Source organism: Canis aureus, chromosome 2 (genome assembly GCF_053574225.1).
Source record: "Canis aureus isolate CA01 chromosome 2, VMU_Caureus_v.1.0, whole genome shotgun sequence".
Lineage (NCBI taxonomy): Eukaryota > Metazoa > Chordata > Mammalia > Carnivora > Canidae > Canis > Canis aureus.
Genome location: NC_135612.1, coordinates 3,959,572 through 3,976,748, shown reverse-complemented (window position 1 = coordinate 3,976,748; position 17,177 = coordinate 3,959,572). Strand labels below are relative to the sequence as shown.

Sequence of the window (17,177 nt, the reverse complement as noted above, 5' to 3'; positions counted from 1 at the left end):
ATCAACTTTAACTTTAGAAATTTATTTCTTTATATTGACTAAATTATAGTACTCTTTTTTTATTGGAGTTCAATTTGTCAACATATAGCATAAAACCTAGTGCTCATCCCATCGAGTTAAATTATAGTACTCTTAAATAATACATTAAAATATCTGAGAAAGCATGGTTTTTACCAGTTCATCAATGACCTCCTTCAGAAATCTACTTGATTAAAAACAAGTAAAAACTGAACTATTTATTGTTTAGGCATATGCCTAAACATAAAATTCAGGAGAGTGTTTACCTCTAGTTACCTATAAATGGGAGTCAGAGATAAGAAAAGGGAAGACTACATGCATAGATGAAAGTTACTGGTTAATACACCAATACTTACTTTTAGACAGGAGGTTCTTGAGTAAATGTTAAATACTCTTTAGATAAATTAACCTTTATAAGGACATACAATCACGTATGGACCAATTATGATAGTATACCATAAACCAAAGATTGTGACTAGTAAAATTTTATGTTGAGGAGGTCCATTTTGAAAAAACAACTGACATTTACGTACAGAAATTTACCTTTCACAAATGTTTCTTCCTAATAGTATTAAAATAGTATTAAAATTTAATAGTATTAAAATATCCTAATAATATTAAAATACCTAAAAGTATTAAAATGTCTTCCTAAGAGTATTAAAATATTAAAATAGCATTAAGATACTATTAAATAATATTAAAATAGTATTAAAATACCCTTCTTGCAAATATTCAGAAATGAAAGACAGACTAGAGAAATGTTCTCAAAGAACCAAGACCCAGGGACACCTGGATGGCTCAGCAGTTGCGCATCTGCCTTCAGCTCAGGGAGTGATTCTGGTTCTGGGATCGAGTTTCATATTAGGCTCCCTTCCAGGAGCTTGCTCCTCCCTCAGCCTATGTCTCTGCCTCTCTCTGTGTCTCTCATGAATAAATAAGTAAAATCTTTAAAGAAAAAAAAAAAAGAACCAAGACCCAAAGACCCAAACCAAAATTATTCTCCTCCCTAAATCAGAGTAAAATTATCATACTGGTTTGAATTGCAGCCCTTCAGAGGTTGTTGAGGGCAAACATGTTAAAAATGCTATAATGTTGTACACGTAAAACTACGTTATTAAAAAAAAAGGTAAAAAAAAATGAGTCTAATTGTATTTAGATGTGTGATGCATCTGTATTAAAATTTCTTAAATTTCAAAAAGCTTCAGCTCTAGATATAGAATCTTAATTTATAAGACATTTTGTTCCAAATAATATGAATCAAGTAAAAAGTTATATCTTATTCGATGTCAACATAAGAACTAAGTCAAACTCCTTAAAAAAAAACTTAAACATATTTATGATAATTTATTAGGAAAAGTTTGTTTAAAAGCCAAATCAGAAATATCACTAGTTAGAAGTATGCCCAAATATATTATTCTGAAATTTCTTAAGCACAAAATATATTTATAGTTAACAATAGTCTAGAAGCCATTTATTAATTTAATATGAAGGTAATATAACATAATATATATTATAGTTTATATTCTCTTATATCTCTAAGTGTATAAAGGAGGAAGATTTAGGTTACCTAAGAGTATCAAAAACAAATATAAAAGTTCATAAAAAGATATAGAATTGGACAAATTATTAGATTAAAATTACTTTTAAAAGGCTGAAGCACTATGACTCTTTATTCTTCTTACTGGAAAAATCAAGAATTCCAAAAAATTCTCACTTCTAGAATTTGAGGACAAAATGTGTTAACTACTTTTGAAATGAATGAAATTTAGTAGTACTTAAAATTCCGAGTTGAGACAATGAAAACTAGTAGAGGTTAAAACTTTGTTATTAATGTAAAGGAAAACACCATAATTGAAATATTTAGAAATATGTCTCAATTGTCAATTTATCAACACAGCAAGCTAAATGAAAGATAAAAATAGCATCCTTCTTCTAGACTTTAGTCATAGGCTGTCTAAAGATGAAAGGGCATGGGAAAAGAACCATACATGTAAAACCCCAATGGGATTCTCTTTAAATTTTCTTTCAACTGACTTGATTAGAAAAGGTTACCTTAAGAGAAAATATAACAATAGCCACTTAGACAGACAGAGTGAATTCAAACTTAACTGAAATTACTTAGCAAGGTAACTTCCAAAATTTTACCATGAAGGGACCTACTATGTGCCAAGCTTAGTGATCTCCACTTTGTATTCACTATTACAATTATACAAATGCTCTGATTAAAGTTATAACTAGATGCTCGAAAGCAGAGTTTGGTGACTTTTGAAGCCTGTTCTATACTGTACTGAAATGTGCTTGTTTGAGTACTGTCTCTAAATACATTGTGTTAATAAAGTTAGTGTGGGTAAACTAGTATTTTATTCAACAGAGAATGTCTTCTGTAACTTCTGGATAATTAAAGTAAAAAATTTAAACGCCCAAATTGCCCAAGAACTAGGAAGTAAAAATCTTCTGTACTCCAGTTAAGCTTCCATTCTGACTTCTAATTCACTGTACATCAAAGAAAATCAACTTTCCCTGACACATAAGGACTATTCCCTTCAGTGATCAGGCAGGTGTTGAGGCCAGAAAGAGAGCCTATTTTCCACAGCCCTTTTACCTTGTTTGATCACTGGTTACTTTTGATCTGACACTGCCCTCTCTCTGGTAATGACTTCCCCCTCATAGACCCTACCTCACATCTGTCAGAAAGAATAAAGGGCATCAAACTGAGACCTGACAACGCCTATGGGCCATGCGATGGGCTGCCAACTGAATGTTCCTCAGCTCCCACAATTTCCAATTCAGTTTCTTTTGTTCTGGTAGGTACAGGGTTAGGGTACCAATGACAGCAGAAAGGATTATGCAGCAACTGTGAAACCAAGCCCTCTTGAATGTGTATCTTTTATCTTTGCTTCTTCATCTTCTTAAATGCTGCAAACTTCATGGTGGTTACTATGAAATACATATTCAACAAGTGCAATAGAAAGTTTGTTTAAATCCTTTTCCAGGAGAAAACAAAGGACACAATGTATTGTAATTCAGCTATAAAGCTTTAAGGAAAAAGTTTCAAACCCATGGTGTGAGATTAGTAAAGGCCAGCTGTCGAAGAGCATGTTAATAGTAAATGAAACCACAAAAGTTTCACAGGGACCACTACTTAGTGGGTACTGCCATACAGCACCTAAAAATGGAAAGGTCTCCTAAAACAATGCACATATTCACAAGACGTGATCATTTCAATTGTTAAATTAGATTCTCGTACTAATTGGGTGTGAGAATAAGTTTCTCTAGTCTGGTCTAAATAATGTGCTGAGTTTATGTAATCCTTTTTTTAAAGGCATTAATAATCTAAATATTAGAAAGAAGAAAAATCTGGTCAAATATCACTTTGGCACCATCCTGTTAGTAATTTTTCAACTGTCATTAAAATAATTGCATGAGTTCTTGAATAGTCATCAATAAATTACCCTCTCCACAAACATGCACAATAGATAGCTCATTATTAGGCATGCAATAAAGGGCTTTGTAGGAAGCAGGTTTGGAGGCCTCTGAGATCACTTTCAAAGTTAAGTCATCATTTTTTTAAGAAACAAGACTTATCTTAACTTTATAAAAGTTCAGGAGAAGAATGTGCATGATCAATATGCAAGCAAATCTAATGTACCTTTAATATTATAACGCAAAAATAAATAACCTTAGGCATGTGCAAATACAGAATTTCAAAGATGGGAGGTAAGCATTAAGGTGATTATACGTTCACTATAATAACTATAAGAAGACAGTTTCTACAACAGCTAAAGAAAGGTATGCTTTAAGAGAAAGAAACAAACATTTAAAGAATTAGCCTGTGACACTAGGCAAATACATACACTAGACTGAAAAAGATTTCCCACCATGGAAAAGATTATACATGAAATATCTCTTATACTGATCAATTATATTCTTCTTAAAGAAAAAAAAAAACTTGTCTCTGACTCTGTAATCAAAAAATATCATAAAGAAAATTAGAAAATGTGACTATTTTAAATACACTTTATATATGAAAAAGATGACTCCTATGTGCTTGGACTAACTTCACAGCCAAAAGCCGTCTAAGTGTACTAGAAAAAGATATCACTTCTAGATTGAAAAAACACAACTTAATCCAAGGTTAAAATACAGTTGGCTGGATAAATACTTGCCTAATTTTTTTTCCTTAAGTTTCCCAAAGGCCACTTCAACCTCGAAGAAAAGGAAGAACCAAACTGCATTATTCTAGTAAGAAGCCTATTTATGCTTCTTTTTGGTTATTCCTTCCCCAATTTTTGACTCTACAAAACCATAAAGATATTTTAAAGAAAAGATAAATGGAATAAATGTATTAAATTAACAACTAACACTTTTACATGAAGTATTTTTGAAAGAATACTTACTTGTCAGTGTCACTTCTGCATAATATATTACCCTCAAAGCATGTAATATCTACAATGTTTTAACTAAATTTAGCACCAGATTTGTTTGATGCATTTTGTTGGCACCAAGCAACCAAGATTTATATCAAATATTATATTTAATCTATCTCTTACTGCAACAATAAAATCAAGCTTTACTAAACAAACTCATCCAGAAAAGCAATTTGATGACTTTCATCTTTTCGAGATTCAAGTTTGCCAAAAAACAAAACAAAACAAAACAAACAAACAAAAAAACAATTCTTAGCAATGTTGGAGAGATTTTTGTTAGAGCTGTCAGAAAGCAGGAAAAAAATGCATTGGTGGAAGCACTAAAGTCAAACATCCTCAGTGGGATGTAGACCAAGAAATGAAATTCGCAATAAAAAATTTTTGAAGATATGAGTTTCAACATTCACTTTTAAGAAATCACTTCCTGAAAACTACTTAATTCTTGAAGAGAACAGACATCTTTGGGATTTTACTTTCTCAAGCTATCACTACCACTCTTCTAGTATGAACACTAATGAAGAATCACTTGACACTGCTACAGAATAAAGCATATTTTACCAATTGAGTTAATAAAACTGAACCTTATGTACTAAAAGCTATATGTTCATACCAAAGTATAGTCACCTTTAAATAGGTTACTGGCATGTGTCTCATTAAAAAAGCTAATTTTTAATAGCTTTCTTCCTTGTCACAGAAGTAATTTTTCCAGAACTAAATCAAAAGGACTTAATTATAGGATGGTTCATTTTCATTAATAGTCCTTTACAAAAACTTAACAGTTTTTATGTAGGAAACCTAAAAAATATTTAGATAAAACACTGACAGATACAGTCAGATATTAACTACGTGTTTTAAAAAAAGACATCATCATTCCCATTTATAAGGAGCTTACACAAACCAAAACCTTGAAACCTACAACAAGGTATCAGTGGGGTAATAAGAAATTATAAAATACAGGAAAAGCTGAGTGTATATGGAAAGTAGTAAATGTGGTAGAATTCTTAAAGAAAGTTGGACAAAAAAATAATATTTAGCTGAGCTTGAAGGTATCGGACACATATTAGATGATGATAAGAGAAAATGAAGAGTAAATGGGCAAGTTGAGAATGTAATGAGACTAAAGACCAGTAACTAGAGAAATCTTTGAAGTTAGCCATTACGGATTTCTGAAATGATGAAAGTAGTATTTTATCAAGGACATTCCTGGATTGCGGGATGTGAAAAATAAAAGGTCAATCTTTGGAAATGTCTTAGGTCATGACTGAATTCAGGGAAATATATATCTTTACCTTTCACACTGTTTTGCATTAAGTTCTTCACTAGTAATCTTAAAACAATTGTAACTTATGGAATATATACCAGATCACATAATGGAACTGCCTACAATTATATATAATGAGAAAAATACTTATTATTAGTCTATCAACAGTAGAGGGGTATGCACATGTGCACAAAATTATGTCCTGCAACACATTAAAACATATGAAATACCAAACTACTCAAAATTATATTCAAATATTCAAAGTAAACATTAACCTAGTAAAAAGACATAGAAATATATTTTGACTCCCCATTCAGAGAATCCACAAATCAAAACTTAACCCAAGTCTACCATGTTCTCAAATGAGTCAAAATGAAAAGCTAACATAACACCATGCAAATAACTTTACAAATCTGTAGGCATTTAGATAGGCATCTGAACAACAGTGAACATAAAGACATGCCTTCCTTTTATTTTCTCAAGGATATACTCAATAAGAGGAAAATAAAGGATAATAATCACACAAATGTATTCAACTAGAAGGACTCAGATTTATAATGATTTTTCTTTGAATTACACATTCTCAACATATCCATTTACATATCATATTAAAGTGAAAGATAAAGATCTAGATTTTATGCTTAAACCAAAGACAGTCCATAATAAACACTATAAATTTTCTACCCCAAGACCTCTCCTGAAATAATCCACTTCTCAGATTTTAGAAACCGAAAATAGTTAAATACAGTAGCTACTAAAGAAAAATACTATATTGGTCTTTTCTGTGACCTAGATTTGATGTGGCTACACAAGATGCAATAAAAGCATTTAAAAAGTAAGTAAATATCAAAATAGTACAGACTTCATCGGGCTTTTCAATTTCTCAACTATTGAAAACCAGAAGGTGTACAGTCCAAGGAAAAGAATTTACCCCAACACTCATGACGAGTCATCCTTCTACTGCCCAGGGGGCAACTATATGTTCAGACTTTTAACAAGAACTTCAAGAAAGACAGCAAAGGAATACAACCCTATTAATATGAACAGACAAAATCGGGTAGCAGGAAGACGAACAGTACTCACCACACGAGTTACCTAGACAGGAGCACAACTTGCACACCTTTTGCCTGAAGAAAGGATCAGTGGTGAAAGCCCAAATGGCATAACACTTTCATGGCAACTTATCTTTTTTTGATAATAACTGTAAAAAATGCTAGAAAATAAGCATCCTATCACCTGGTAGCCATTTTCAAATACAGTTTGTAAACAATATTCAGAAAGGCAAATCTAAAAAAATACACACAAAAAAGCAAACCTGCTAATAATCACTAAAATAATAAATGGGATTAAGTCTTGGATATCCTAAGACCCTAGCACCTCATTACTGTGGAAAAATAAAAATGCAAGCCAAAGCTTCTCCCTAGATCCAAAATAATAGGTCTTACTTGTTGATTGACGGTCTAGAAAGGTAGTTGAAGAACATGTGCTCATAAATGACAGGCTTAACGCACTCCCAGGATCCCAATGCTATCCAATGCTATAAAATTTCTATTTGTTAAGTCTAACAACTTGGCTCTTTATCTCAATCCACCACCTCCTGTTACCAACATTTGAGCACAAAGCCCTAGACAACACTTTCACACTTGTATCTGACAGATAATTTGATTTGTTCCAAATCTTTGATTTTTTAAACACGTAATGCTAAAAAAAAAAAAGTAAACAAAAATTATATCTTTAAAAAAAAAAACAAGCAAGATCTGAACTACAGAATATATAAGTAGAAAATAACACCAGCAAAAGAATTGCAACACTAGAAATAACCTACCAACTATAAATTTCAAACCCAAAACAAGTTGGATATTTTTAGTAATCTAGAATTTCATCCAGAAAAAAAAAAATTTTAAGTATATGTAAATACCATTTGAAGTCTCCTATTTTTAGCCATAACACTGGACTATCTGTATTGGAACTCTTTTTTTAAGATTTTATTTATCCATTCATGAGAGACACACAGAGAGAGAGGCAGAGACACAGGCAAAGGGAGAAGCAGGCTCTGCAGGGAGCCCGACATGGGACTCGATCCAGGTCTCCAGGACCACACCCTGGGGTGAAGGTGGTGCCAAACTGCTGAGCCACCAGGGGTTGCCCTGTATTGGAACTCTTAATAATAGGTTAGCTTCCTCTTGGGATGCTATTTGCATTTGAGCATCTCCTGTCATCAGTTGATAAGTCCCAAATTTGTGAACTAATTTTAATTTTACTAAACTAATACAATTAAGCAAGAAATATGCTAGGTAAAAAATTACTGCATTCCCAAGAAAAATTATTTGGATATTATCCAAGTCACTACCTGCCCTCCATGTCACACTAGTCCACAGGGGAGGAAAAAATAACACACCACACACAAACCCCCACAGATACACATTCTTTATGATTTTTTTTATTCCTTTCAAATGATGGAACACATTTCATTTATGTTCTAACCAAAATACCTGATAAAGATACCCACAGAAGTACAGTTATGATGACAATGAGTAATGTATAGAATTGCTGAATCACTATATTATACATCTAAAACTAATATAACATTGTATATCAACTATACTGGAATTAAAATTAAAACTTAGTAAAATTTTAATAATTTTTTAAAAGGAAAAAATAATTTTAAAAAAAGGATACCCACAGGAGAAACATATCAATAGATTAAAAAGATAGGATAAACTTTAGCAGAGAGCATATAAGTAAAAACATATTCTTCAGATTGAAAAATCTGCAAATAACTTTTACTTTTAATTAAAGTAGGTCTTTCAAATACCATTCAACAAAATAAAACCAATTTTATTAACAGTACAAATGTACAAGTCCATGTAATTCTGACAAGAATATAAATTATATTCTAGTTGCTCAGAACTGCATGTCATTAAAAGAAACCATCCTAGAAAATACTCCTTGAGCACATTAATGACTGTGGCTAGATAAATCTGATACATGAAGCACTAATACAGTGTCTAGATGAAAGAAATTTGCTTATTTGAGAAGTCAGAAAACGACTGACTCTGAATCTTCAAGCTATTTTTCAAGCTTTTATTTATACACTTAAATTCATCTACTTTTTAAAGCATATTCCCAAAATACTTGAAAAAGTACATTTTAAAAGCATGTTCAATTCACTAGTAATCTATTTGTCACTAAACCAACATTTATTGAATGTCTATTATGTGCTTGATGAGGAGGGATGGATAAAAGACTAACTAGATACTACTCCCTGCCCTCAAAAGAGCTGACAATCCATCAGCGAGATAAACCTGTAAACCATGATTTCAATTACTCATGAAGAGCAATTTGGAATGATATAGTAAAAATTTGAAAATATACATAACTTAATTACATTTCTAGGTATAGATCCTAGAGAAATTCTTACAGATAAGCACAGGGGACTTACACAAGGATTTTCCTGCAACACTGTCTCTAATAAACAACACTGGAAAAAATACAAATGTCTTTCAGTAAGTAAGGAATGAATAAAGAAGAGATATATACCTATATAGAACACTAACAGTTACAACGAACAAATTATATGTTCATTATGGTTAGATGTCAAAACACCTTAAAAGTAAAAATGTAAATTATAGGCTGATAAATACTTTGTAAAAACCAATATTTAAACAATCTGGCATCAGATATAAACTATGTATAACTACAAACTAAACAATACTATATTGTTCATGGTATCCATTATGTATGTTAAAGTTTTCTTTTTAATTTTTAAGGCATTTTAGGTCATCAGAGTAGTTATTTCTAGGAAAGAGTGGGAATGACATGGGGAGCAAGATGATAGAGATTTAAAGGTTATTTGCTCTAAGTTCAAAAAGAAGCAAATTTAATAAAATGTTAAACAACTGTCATGTGTACATAATGGGCATATAGATTTTATTACTTAAGTTCTCAAAATTAAAAAAAAATACAAGACTCCAAAATTTGATCACATTTCACATGTGCTCAAATCCCCATTACCTAGAGACATACAAATGCCTTAGCATGACACTCAAGTCTTATACTGATGCCTACCTTCCTTTATAGACCCAAATATGAACACTTCCCCCAACTACCCAGCATATAAAATTAATCTTACTTTAGTGCCCACATGTTAAACATTCTATATATTTTCCCAATCCTTGTCTAAGTGTTGCTTTCTGACAATTGGAATCACCCAAAAAAATGTTCACCTGCATCATAATCATATCACTATATATCACTCAAAACCAAATTCATATGTCATGTACTATTTACATGATTTCCTGATTCTTCTCTTATCTCTAATATAAGTAACTACTTTTGTAATTGGCATTTCCGTAGCACTTTTATAACTAGACAAGGATCTCCTCCCTTTAGCAGTATATCTTGATTTCTCAAGACTTCTCATAGAGCCTGGTAAATGCTAGGTATTCAAATATTAAATGAACCGAATGAATATCTGAAACAATATTAAGGCACAGAGTAGTAAGTTATCAGTTCATTGATTCATTCAAATTTCTTTTAAATCTGCTGGACAAAAATGAAATGGTATTTAGCTTCTAAATCCAAATTTCACAAAAAATATAAAATACTATGCTTTTACAAAGTAAAATATTTTGCATAGAGTATAATTCTACTATTAAAGTTAGTTATGTTCATACTCATATAGGTTTAAGATGAATATTAAGCACATTTTTAAGACCGTTTTCCTTTGATAATTTTACTAATTTTCCTGGAAAAGATTTCAATATGTCTTCACTGGTACCTCCTCTGAAATTGGTTATCATCCTAGCAAAAAGATCCTCTGCTCATGCTAATAATTAACTTCTTCCTTTGATGTCTCACAGCACCTGTCAGTAAGTGTTTTAAAGGGGGCAATGTCTTTTGGAAATTACTGCCTGGTTAAAAGGCAAATACATTAGCACCATCTGTGATTTCATGGAATAGCTTGAGGACAGAAATTTGGGTTACAAATTGTAACAGGTTACAATCCTGACTTTGACACTTATTTGTTATTACTTAAACTCTCTAAGTCTCAATTTCCTCATCTGTAAAATAGAATAGACTGTTTCATATGGTGGTTTTGAGGATTAAATATGTAAAACTGCATATTGCCTAGCATATTATAAATATTCAATAAAGAGTAATTATTAAATATTTTTAAATATCAACAAATGACAGCAAAATCCTGATACATAACATTCAATAGTAAAATAAAGCTCTATATCTTTAGGTCACCTTCTTTAGAGTGCCACATTCAAGCACCAGTGTTTACTGGAAACTACTACTCTGGGTGTAAGTAAATGCCTCATCCACTAAGAGGGGTAAGCGGGAATGCCTGGGTGGCTCAGTCGGTTAAGCATCCAACTCCTGATTTCAGCTCAGGTCATGATCTCGGAGGTGTACGATCAAGCCCCACATCGGGCTCTACGCTGGGCATAGAGTCTACTTAAGATTCTCTCTCTCCTTCTCTCCCTTTGCCCCTCCTCCACTTCTCTCCCTCTCTAAAAGAGAAAAAAAAAAAGAGGGCAAAGGACAATGAAGGCAAGTATCTACTCCAGGAGATTTGGAAGTTGACATGAGTATAGAGAAAAGGAATCCCTCACAAATGTAAATTATTTAAGTCTGGGATTACAAATAAACTCACTTCACAAGGAGTGTTTGAGAAATAAGATGTAAGAAATGAAGAAATATAGTGGGGGAATTGAGAGGAAGAGAGGGTACTAATCCCGTAATATATTAACTCTAGGTTGAAAAGCAAAAGAGTGAAGAAACACAAGCCTTAATGTAATGTTGAATTAGCTACTGCTATTTAAACTCTGACGCAAATGTTTACCTTCTACACCCCTGTTGATGATAACATGGTTACCAGTGTATTTTCGTAGCTGCTGCAACAACCTCAAATCACACCAAGCAGCAAAGAGGAATTAAACTGTGAATAGCTCAAGGGTGAAATCAAAATACAGTAGGTGATATTAGTCAATGACAGCCCAATTCAAACTGGACTCCAGAAAGTAAACTCTGGAAGGAAAATGAAGTAAAGTAACCTATATTGAAGACTTTCTATATGGGGACCATAATACACATTTGGTTCTTTACCTCCAAATCTCTTTTAGTCTGATGCTTGTAAGAACATGTTTGAAGTAGTATTATATCCCTTCTGCAAACAAGGAAATGAAGGTACAAAAATTAAGAAAACCAACCAAAAAAAAAAAAAAAAACCCAAGTTACATGAGTAAGAAACATTGGTATGAACTGAATTTAGTTCATCTCAAATAGGGCATTTCCATCAATCACTCCTTAAAATGCTTCCGCCCTATAAGGAGGCCTGAAGAGGTGAATTTGGATCCACTTCATATATGTAAGCCTCCAAAAAAATAATAAAAAACAACATCATAAAAATTGTCATGCCAGCAGCCAATGAACTCTATGAGATGTCATGTAATTATAAAACTAAAAAAATAACAATTCATCAGGAGATTGAAAAACTTAAAATTCACAATTAATTTTCAAGACATCAAGTTTAAATCAAGAAATATTTATCACTTCCCTAAAACTTTCTAAAATCTATTCGCAATACGTTATGTGTATAACCATATACATAATACATTACTACTTTCTTGGTAATTCAGAAACCTATACTAGTTCATAACCCAAAGCTATACAGAAGGTGTAAAAAAAATGACTAAATAAACAGAACATATACAGATCTAAATAAAATATACTGACCAACACAGAAGTTATTTTTTAAATAAATTACAAAATCCTAGTACTTCAAAATGTCAAGTTGTATAATAATTGAGAGATAATCCAACTGATCCCATTGCAACTGAATAAGAAGCTGCCCAAAGAGCTTCTGTGTCCAAATTTTAGTAAAGAAGCAGAATCTAGAGCAAGAAGAATAAAGAAGCAGAGAGAATATACTTAAAGAGGTGTCTAGATCACCAATAACTGTAAACACAAACTAAATAGAACTTTAAAAAAACTTTGTAGGGACACCTGGGTGGCTCAGTGTTGGAGCATCTGCCTTTGGTTCAGGTCATGATCCCAGGGTCGGTGGATCAAGTCCCCTATCGGGCTCCCCGCAGGGAGCCTGCTTCTCCCTCTGCCTGTGTCTCTGCCTCTCTCTCTGTGTCTGTCATTAGTAAATAAATAAAATCTTTTAAAAAAGCAAAACAAAAAAACTTTGTAGCCAGTACTGCACAGAAGTGATATAAAAGCTATCACCAAAAAAAAAAAAAAGAAAAAAAAAGAAAAAAAAAAAAAAGCTATCACCAGAATTAGAAACATAGCTAGCTGTAGACAATATGTTGGAAGCTCACCATAGTTGCATTCTTCAAATCTATTTCTAAAATCTATACAACAGTTTTTCAGCAAATACAAAATACATCATATAGGAGCATGGCACTTGTCTCACTCAAAAATGACTAAAACAGAAATCCATTCTCTGTCGAGGAAGATTCTACATGTAAGCTCTCAATTCTTTACTTCACCACAACTCACTGAGTCTTAAAATGTAAACTCATTGTTCTCACTTTCCAGCTGAATAAAACTTCCCCCTCTGACAAACACAGGAATCCTTCCCTTAAAGTTTATCTTAGTGTAAATCAGTGTTGCAAAAAAGAATATTCAAGTATCTTTCTACTTTGTATAAAATAGCAAGTTTATAACATTCCAGATGCAACTAATATTTCAAATTGTTTTAAGAAATTTTCCCACTAAAACCACCTAAAGGACAAAAATTTAAGATAAACCCTAATACCTACAGAAATTACGTACAAGCATTATATCTTTCTAGTTAAATCAAGGACACAAAAGCTGTCACCAAAATATACAAAGACAATGCTGCCATCTAAAGGCCAAGACAGAATATGAAAAATATGTATACTCTATTTCTGCTTATACATAAAAATAATTTGATATTTTAAGTCAGCAAAGTTTACACTTTTAAAGAAACACTATGATTATTTTTAGACTACACAACAAAGCTCTAAAACTCTTGAGAAGATTCAATAGTGACTGATATCTGCACAAACCAAATTCTGTTGCCATCCTCTCACACACAGCATTTTCCGAAATATCTCTATTAGTTAACTTAAAAAAAACTGTCATATTTATTAATATTTAGTGATATTTCCTGTCTATAATTACATGTGCAGTATAATATTCTAAATACATTCTGTATAAATATAAAATACTACTTGCCTTTAACCAGACTGCTATTATTTCTACTCATCCCATATAAAATATTTGTTGTTAAAGGACCAATAAAAACAGTCCTCAGAGTGAAAATATCTAAACTACTTAAAGAATTCAATTATTTCTCATTTCATAAATTCTAAAACTACAAAGCAAAGCTCCAATGGGAGGACAGTTATCAATATTGCCCAGTGCAATGAGCTCAAATGATTCTAAGTTTCCCTTTCTAGGACCTTAAATGGAAGGAACTGTATTGAACGGAAAGAACTTTAAGATTTAGCAAAACTACTTCAATTTTCCAATGAAATCACATGTTTACTGAGTAATACTACATACAAAACTGATTCCTTTAGCATTTAAGTATATAACATCTTTTTAATGGACCACAATACTAGATAAAAACAAATACGAACATAATTATAATCTTCAAAACATACAGTTAATCCTTTTGAGAAACTACTAAAAATTTTAATGTGTCAAGAAAATGCTTCTCCATGTTTACTCAACAAGAAAACAAATATTAACCACTCAACAATTATTCCTATTATGTGAAGAATATAAAAATTTTAAGTTGGGTTTACCATCCTTCAATTTATCTTGAGTATAAAAAGGAAACTAAAAGACAACAAATACAGACAGAATTTCATAAAAATTACTAGTTTTTTAGTGCCTACAATAGATTAGAGTTTGTATTACACAATTTAAGGACATTACATTATTTAATCCTCAGATCTACATCCTGCAAAAAAAGCAAGTATAACCTTGTCTGTAGAGAAAGTTCAGAGAGCTTAATAAGTAACTTCCCCCAGAATCACAATACAGGGATCCCTGGGTGGCGCAGCGGTTTGGCGCCTGCCTTTGGCCCAGGGCGCGATCCTGGAGACCCGGGATCGAATCCCACATCGGGCTTCCGGTGCATGGAGCCTGCTTCTCCCTCTGCCTATGTCTCTGCCTCTCTCTCTTTCTCTCTCTGTGACTATCATAAAAAAAAAAAAAAAAAAAAAAGAATCACAATACAACTGAGTGAATAACCAGGTTTTAAAAACTCATTCCGGGGATCCCTGGGTGGCTCAGTGGTTTAGCACCTGCCTTTGGCCCAGGGCCTGACCCTGGAGTCCCAGGATCGAGTCCCGCATCGGGCTCCCTGCATGGAGCCTGCTTCTCCCTCAGCCTGTGTCTCTGCCTGTGTCTCTGCCTCTTGCTCTCTCTCTGTCTCTCATGAATAAATAAATAAAATATTTAAAAAATAAAAATAAAATAATAAAATAAAAACTCATTCCGACCCAGATCTTATTCATTTTACAAGATCATACTGTTTTAAGAGAAATTATTAAATTTGTATTAAAGAGAAATGTGAAGGATTTTTACTATATAATTTCAGAAGAAAACCGAATTTACTGGAGGCAAATAGAATTCAATATAGTAATAAAAGCATTTACTTTTAATTCATAGTGTTTTGCTTTTTCTAACTGGAATCTTCTTTTGAAATGGCATTATCTCAGTGTGCCTGGATGGTTCAGTCAGCTAAGCGTCAGACCCTTGGTTCTGGCTCAGATCATGATCTCAGGGTTGAGAGATCAAGCTCTGCTTAATATTCTCTCCCGCAACCCGGATGGCTCAGTGGTTTAGTGCCTTCAGCCCAGAGCCTGATCCTAGAGACCCAGGATCGAGTCCCACATCGGGCTCCCTGTATGGAGCCTGCTTCTCCCTCTGCCTGTGTCTCTGCTTCCCTCTCTCTCTCCCTCTCTCTCTCTCTCTCTCTCTCTCTCTCTCTGAGTCTCTCATGAATAAATAAAGAAAATCTTTAAAAAAAAATTCTCTCCCTTTCTCACCTTTGCTCTCTCTCACTCTGTTGCTTTTAAATAAATAAATACCACTATCTCATTTGAAGTGTTGACACTTCTAGAGACTTTTTAAAACTCGTTAATTTATGAGATATACTTATCAAATTTTGTAAACTAATTCCAAGGGACAACAAAAAGACCTCTTTATTTAGGGAATACAATTAAATAGCAGGTCTCTTTTGTAAATATGCAACATATTCAGCACCATCTTGTCTACATTTTAAAGTACACTACTTCTGAACATTGAGAAATCTACTAGTACCTCCCAAATGACAACTTTTTCTGTTAACTTGTACTATGCACCTATCATCAAAATTTAAAAGATCTGGAGTATTACTTAACCATTTAAAAGATTGAAGCTCTGATACATGCTACTACATGAATGAATCTTGAACATTATGCTAAGTGAAAGAAGCCAGACACAAAATACCACATACTATGTGATTCTGTTGGTAGGAAATGCCTCAAACAGGCAAATCCACAGAGACAGAAAGCAGATTATCAGGTTCCAGGAGCTGGAAGAAGTGGGGTGCAGAGCAACAATGAATGAGCACAGAGTTCCTTCGGGGGTAAGGAACTTGCTCTAGAATTAGTGATGATGATTGCACAACTTTGTGACTATATAAAAACCACTTTAAAACCCTTTAAAACCGTGTATCTTATGGCATGTGAATAAAAGAAAATTAAATGGTTTTAAATATAAATGATACATTAAATGTGAACGACTTATATATGTATGTTCTTAAAGTATAAAATCTATATAACTACCAGAATTATCTGCCTCAGTTTACTAAATCCCATTTTTCACCCTACCAAGTAAAAGACTGTATTTCACATGTGTACATCTTCCTGAAGAGTAAAAAGTTCTAACTACCTAGAAGTATTACGGTCCCTAGGGAATCAGAGAGAACCACCACCACATACCTATGTCTAGCAACTAAATATAATTTTTTTCCAATTTACCTGAGTTAGTTCACTGTCAGAACTTAGACAAAAACATGTTAACACATCCTAATGAGGAATTTTTAACATGCAAGTACCACATGAAAGCACATAGAGAGTTACAGGATCAATTTAAAAATCACTGCTTTGAGGGGATTCTTGATTTAAGTAGTATTTGCCTCTAAAACGCCAAAATAACCAGATAAAAATTTATAAGCTAAGTTATAAGGAAATCAAAAGTTAGAAACAAAATGTACTTACTAATTTGTTTTCCTGCATGTATATTCTTTGTAATTTCAGACAGCCCTTAGCTATGACGATCATGCCTTCATCTGAGATCTTGTAACACTGGCCGAAATGAATATCTTTGAGTTCTCTGCACTTTGATCCCAGCTGTAAACAAAGAGATTGGCTGAATGCTCAGAAAAATAACAAAAATAACATATTTCTAGTGGGATTTTCATAAATATT

The 17,177-nt window shown here is 32.7% G+C and overlaps 1 protein-coding gene across 1 annotated transcript in view; it reads right to left on the bottom strand.

Moving 5' to 3' along the window:
* FBXL17 (F-box and leucine rich repeat protein 17) overlaps positions 1–17,177 on the bottom strand; it is a 496,367-nt gene that overhangs the window by 426,090 nt on the left and 53,100 nt on the right. Inside the window, exon 4 of the mRNA XM_077861966.1 lies at positions 16,968–17,099. Within this exon, the coding sequence (XP_077718092.1) occupies positions 16,968–17,099 (132 nt within the window). The remainder of the gene's footprint in view (positions 1–16,967; positions 17,100–17,177) is intronic.